This window comes from Chrysochloris asiatica, unplaced genomic scaffold, assembly GCF_000296735.1.
Source record: "Chrysochloris asiatica unplaced genomic scaffold, ChrAsi1.0 scaffold00101, whole genome shotgun sequence".
NCBI lineage: Eukaryota > Metazoa > Chordata > Mammalia > Afrosoricida > Chrysochloridae > Chrysochloris > Chrysochloris asiatica.
This window is the reverse complement of record NW_006408619.1, coordinates 8,489,622-8,495,908: the sequence shown is the minus strand read 5'-3', so window position 1 is coordinate 8,495,908 and position 6,287 is coordinate 8,489,622. Positions and strand designations below refer to the sequence as shown.

Below are 6,287 nucleotides of genomic sequence, written 5' to 3'. Positions count from 1 at the left end.
GGAGCAACAATTGTGAGGCTGGCCCAGGACCGAGCAGTGTTTAGGGCCACTACGGGTCGGTACTGAGTTGAGGGCACCTAACAACAACTCTACACCTTCATGCCATATTTATTCTGCATCCAAAAATGACTCTGGAAGAGGAAGTAGGTAGCAATGACAAGAACAGAACTTGACCCCGGGTCACCAAATTGAGATAAGGGAGCACTCAGGTACTAGGAGAGGGACACTCTCGACTCCCACCTCCAGGGCGGAAATGATCCCTTTAGCTGGCACAACATGGCAACCTCAGAAAATCTGGGGTGGAGGCAGGCCAGCGTCAGCCTGGGCACACAGTGTACCTGACGTTTCCATGGCATCTGTAAGTGCTATTAGGCCAGCCACAGGAGTCCAGGAGGAAGTGCCGACAGAGGTCAGGTAGAGCTAGTCAAGAAGACAGACGCGGCCTTCACTCCTCTGCCTGCCTCCCGCCTGCCCAGCATCAGCCACCAGCGACCCCCTGGCCCCCACCTCTCATCCGTGCAAGTGGAAGGCTGTCCTCACCCTCACTCCGTTGTGTCCTGTGTCTGCCCCTGGGCCAGGTCCTCAGGCCAGTACCGGTCCTCCATGTACTGCTCCACATCTGTGCTGCTGTCCGGCTCTCTATCCTCGGGGCAGGCCCGGAGACTGCTGGCCTCCCGCTGCTCCCATGGCCCCTCCACCAGCCGGTATAGCTCCATGGCGGTCATGGCATCCTCCACCGACGAGTGTCCACACTGGCCCGCCTGCAGACGAGAGGCAACACCTCACTCGGGCAGTCCCCAGAGAAGGCCAACCCAAGAACACACATCCCCACGCGGGACTGGGAAAGAGTCCAGCAGATAGGAGCTTCAATCTCAGCCCCCTCACAGCCGTCTCACTTCTGGAAGTCGGTCCTCAACTGGCAAGCAGTGAAGTCTTGAACTTCAAAGACTAGTGATCACAGACTGCTTCCAGCCTCCTGCTTATGGCACAGTGGGGGTTTGGGGCTAGGTTTTAAGTGAAGCGGTTCAGCCTGACTTACAAAGAGGAGTTCTCATAGTGCTATGAGCGAGGCATTAGACTGGTAACTGAAAGGTCAGCAGTTCAAACCCACTAGCTGCTCCATGAAAGAAAGAACCTAAGCTGTGTGCTCCTGTAAAGATTTAGTCTTGGAAACCCTATTCAGGAGCGTCAGGAGTTGGAACTGACTCCGTGCTTTAAATGTAAAACTGAACTTTCCCAACAAACAGACAACGGCTGGAATTTCTAGCATGTGGTCTCACTTCCACATACAACTGCATGAGCCAACTCCTTAAAAGAAATTTCTCATCATATATACACATACATACATACATGTCCCACTGGTTCTGATTCTCTGGAGAACCTGGACTAACACAGTGTGCAAAGCACTGCCCTCTACCCCCAACCGACCACCAGAGTGAGGAGCTGGGTGGAGGGCAGATCTGGAAGAATGTGTTTGTGTGATGTAAGCACTGGGGAAGGTGGGCAGTACCCTGTACTGGAGGGGAAGGACACTGGACAGAGGTCCCACCGGCCGTCCACACCACACTCACCTGGATCTTCTTGTGCAGCAACTCCAGGGCCAGCTCCTTCAAGGAGACCCGGGCCCGGGACTGGTGACCAGGTGGGCTGAGGAGGCTCGGGACGTAAGTGGTGTCACGGGTCAGGCTCCGAGGGTGGACGTACTTCAGGGCCTGGAAGTCATTGTGCAGCGCGTGGCCCACCACAACCTTACCCTTCAGGAGCCTGAGGATCTGTGGGGGCGGGGCAGAAAGGAGGAAAAAGGCAGACCTCTGTCAGGCTGGGATGGGGGTCCATCCTGAGAGCCCTTACCTTTCAGAGGCTGGTTGTCTCTAGAGGGAGGAAACCATGAGCTTCACCATCAACAAGGCTCTCCTGAGTTTGAACCCAGGTCCTTCCATGCACTAGCGTTAACAGGGGCAGACTCAAAGTTCTCTCCAAAAAAACAATGTCCCCGAGGTGCAATGGGAATTAGAGATCACCGTCAACAAGGAACTGTATCCGACACCTCCTACCATGCTGCAGGTCTCAGCCGAATGTCACCTCCTCAGCTGCCCCTGCTACCATGCTGCAGGTCTCAGCCGAATGTCACCTCCTCAGCTGCCCTTGCTACCATGCTGCAGGTCTCAGCCGAATGTCACCTCCTCAGGTGCCCTTGCCCCTCCTAACTAGGCATCCTATTGTTCCATCTCAGCCTCCTGCTTTTGCTTTCCAGCTTCTGCTTAACAGCCACCTCTTAGGATGTCTACCCGTCATCCTCCACTGTAGCCCGTGAGTGCAGACATGAACAAACTCTGACTTGAAGAGTGAGGTTTCAGTGAAAGCCCCGACACCCAGGTAACCATTAAAAACCTGCTGAGTGAGTCAAAGGAACCCTGGTGGCACAGTGGGTTAAGTGCTGGAGTGTTCACTGCAAGGTTGGCAGTTCAAACCTTCCAGCCACTCTGGGGGAGAAAGAGGAGGCTATCTGTTCCAGCGCAGATTTACAGACTTGGAAACCCAAAGGGGCAGTTCTACTCGGTCCTAGATAGGGTCCCTGAGTCAGAGCTGGCAGTGGTTTCTGGTTTGAGTCAAGAGACCTATGCCTGGATCTAGAAGACAAACTGCAAATGAGTGGCATTAATGGTTTGTGCTTAGCTGTAAAGGTTGGTGGCTCAAAGTCATCCAGTGGCACCATGACATTTTCGAAAAGCCTAAAGACCTTTACACATAACTTGTATAAACTTCTGGAAGACCCTATGGAGCACAGTTCTACTTAACACATGTGGGGTGGCCATGAGTAGAAACCAACAGGTGAGAGAATTAATATTAACCGACAACAGTCCCGTCTTCAGGTTTCTGCTCCCTCAGTCCCAGCTCTGCCGCTGACTCCTCCGTCACCCTCCTGCCGGCTCAGCTCAGGCCTTCTGCGCACACACACCCCTCCCGCCTTCCGACCAGGCCCCCGGCTAGCACCAACAATGCCCAGTCCTCTGTGCTGGGTTCTGGTCCTTCTTTCCACCAGTCACTGTCCCCTTGCCTTCTGCTGACAACAATTAAGGCTCTGCTCTTAGGGGTCCCACCAACTGAGCAGACAGAAGGGACTGAGGATTCACCACAGGCCTCCATTCCCACTGTCTCTCTTCCCGATTAGCTTGACAAATAAGTTCCCGATTTTTTTTAAGGAAATGCTTAGGATATAACTGGGAGGGCTGTTGTTATCAGATGCCGTCAAATCAGCTTCGACTCATAGTGACCCCGACCTAGAACCGAAGGAAGCCCTGCCCGGTCCTGGGCCATCAGCATGGTTGTTACGTTTGAGCCCACTGCTGCTGCCGCTGTGTCAGCCGTCTCATTGAGGGTCTTCCTGTTTGTCACTGACCCCCCTACCAAGCAGTCCCTCCTGACAACACGTCTAAAGTAAGGGAGAAGCTCACCATCCTTACTTCCAAGGGGCATTCTGGCAGTACTTCTCCTAAGACAGATTTGTTTTTACTTCCGGTAGTCCATGGCACTTTCAACGTTGTTTGTCAATATCAAAACTTAAATGCATCGACTCTTCCCTGGCCTTCCTTATTCACTGTCCAACTTTCACGTGCATATGAGGCCACTGAAAATACCACGGCTTGGGTCAGGTGCATCTCAGTCCTCAAAGTGACATCTTTGTTCTTTAATTCATTAAAGAGGTCTTGTACAACCGATCTGCCCAATGCAATACGTCATTTGACTTGACTGCTGCTTCCATAAGCATTGAAAGTGGATCCTTGACCACTTTAGTCTTGTCTCCATTTATCATGTTCTTTATTGGGCCTGTTGTGAACATTTTTGTTTTCTTGACATTGAGTTGACATCCATACCTAAAGATGCATTCTTTGATCTTCATCAGCAAACACTTCAAGTCCTCTTTGCTTTCAGCAAACAAGGTTGTGTCATCTGCATATCGCAGGTTGACAATGCGTCTTCCTCCAATCTTTATGCTGAGTTCTTCTTAACATAGTCCAGCTTCTTGGATTATTTGCTCCACATAGAGACTGAATGAGTATGGTGAGAAGACAGACCCTGACTCACCTTTCCTGATTTTAAACCACGCAGTATTCTCTTTGTTCTTTTATGTTCCAATCAACTGCCTCCAAGTCTCTGTACAGGTTCCTCATGAGCACAAGAAAGTATTCTGGAATTTCTATTCTTTGCAGTGTTGTTTGATATGATCCACATAGTCAAATGCCTTTTTTGTCAATAACATACAAGCAAATCTCTCTCTAGTATTCACTACTTTCATCCAAGATCCATGTGGCATCGGCAATGATATCCCTTGTTACAAGTCCTCTTCTGCGTTCAGCTTGAATTTCTGGCCGCTCCCTGTTAATGTGCTGCTGCTGCTGCTGCTACAACTAGTTTTAAATTATCACCAGAAAGATTTTTTACTTGCATGTGATATAACGATAGCTAGATAATTTCCCCATTCTGTTGGCTTGGTTACCTTTCTTTGGAATGGGCACAAATATGGATCTCTTCCAGTCAGCTGGAAAACCAGGACACCAGATGATAAATCTATTTCCCAAACTTAGCTAACAACTCAGGGCTTTTATTTAAAAAGCCAGCTCTGTGGAGACAACAAGCACATTGTAGACATTCCGCAAATGTGAAAATGCACATCTGTGCTAACGTGACTGTTGTATTAGGGCAGCTTAAGAATACTGCAAACTTCACCTGTGCTAATGCACGGCTGATCCTTGAGAACTACCAGGTGAACAGAGAAACCCGCAGGTACTGACCTGAGCTATGTGGGAATAACCCAGTGCTCACACCTCAGCACCTGTGACCTCCGCCCACCGGGTCAGTCCTCGGCCACACCCATGCACAGCTGGTGTAACAACTTTCCTCCTGATTTCAGATAACTCTCTTTCCATTATTTCACAATAAGGTCCGACCAACCTTTTCCTTAGCAGTTTGGCCCACACCCAGGGATTATCTATAAACACATGGGGATGGGACTTTTCTTTGCCCTGGTGTGCAGCTGCAGATTAATGTGCTGGACCGCAAGGTCGGTGGTTCAAGCTCACCAGCCGCTCCTCGGACACCCTATACAGGGTCACTATGAGTCAGAACCAACTCGACGGCACTTAACAACATTCTATAGGGAAGCAACTAAATGTTTGGAAAAGGTCAGTTAACTTCCCTAAGTTCTCTCAGCTTCCTAGAGCTCCTCTTCCCAGCCCATTACAGCCAACCAGACAAGCCACCAGCCAGCTCAGGGTGGGGTGCTGTCATCATCTCTGTCCTCACCTCTTTCTGGGCCACCTGGAAGGGGATGGCCTTGTGCATGTGCTGCCGAGTGATGCCGCTCCAGCGGGTGCGATAGTCCACGACGGGCATCTCCGGCCGAATGTACTTGTCGTAGAGCACGTCGCCATGGTAACTCACCACAGAACAGCGGGCCAGCTCACTCACCCGCCCTCGGGGCCCAGTGCCCACCATCTCACAATCAATGGCCACTAACTTGCTAGGCAAGGGGCTGCTGACACTCCCGGGGCCCGGCTTTCTGCTGCATGAGCTGCCCCCAGAGTGAGCCCGAGGACAAGGCCTCCCACTGCTGGCTGCTTCAGTGCCTGGTGGAGCCTCTGCTGGTGTGGGTGGTGGGGAGGGCCCTGGCTCTGGGGGCATGCTCAGGAGGCCCTGCTCCTGCAGCAAGGCCTTCCGGGCCATGAATCGCTGGAGCTGCCGGCTCCTCCTCTTGTGCCGTCTCCGAAGCACATCCTTGGCATGCGGGCTGGTGAGGGGAGGGCACGGGCACTGGGTAGACTCGGAGGCTTCCCCAGGCACCATCCCAGCCTGCTCCCGGCTCTGGGCAAGGGAATCCTAGGGAGTGATGTTCCAATGGGATGGTGTCCTGGGGAGAGAACACAGTTGAGGGGCTGTGAGGAGCCTGTAGACCCGCCAGGCCCACCCTCCCTGCTGTGCTGCCCTATGCCCAACCCTTGGCTCCTACACCATCAGGGGACCATTGTTAATAATAGTCAGACGTATACAGTAAAAGAGCAGGTTCAAAGCACTGGTCCAAGTACTCTGCCTTGCAGCAGCCATTCAGTCACCCCCAATGACCCTACTAAAGTATTATATGGACCTCAGTTCACAGGTAAGAAAACTGGGGCTTCAGAGACAAAACCTGATAGATTTCCCAGGCAGCCCAAAGCTTGAACTCCAACCCCAAGTGCTGCCCACTGCCAATGTTGTTAGCATCGCTTTTTTTTTTTTTTTTTCAAAAAAAG

At 51.8% G+C, this 6,287-nt stretch overlaps 1 protein-coding gene across 1 annotated transcript; it reads right to left on the bottom strand.

Moving 5' to 3' along the window:
• Nucleotides 1-542: 542 nt before the first annotated feature.
• On the bottom strand, nucleotides 543-5,844 carry AEN (apoptosis enhancing nuclease). Its single transcript, XM_006867164.1, has 3 exons — nucleotides 5,305-5,844; nucleotides 1,572-1,772; nucleotides 543-761 (listed from the first exon to the last, which is right to left on the bottom strand). The coding sequence occupies exons 1-3, from the start codon at nucleotides 5,842-5,844 to the stop codon at nucleotides 543-545; spliced, it is 960 nt and encodes a 319-aa protein (XP_006867226.1).
• Between the last annotated feature and the right edge of the window lie 443 nt (nucleotides 5,845-6,287).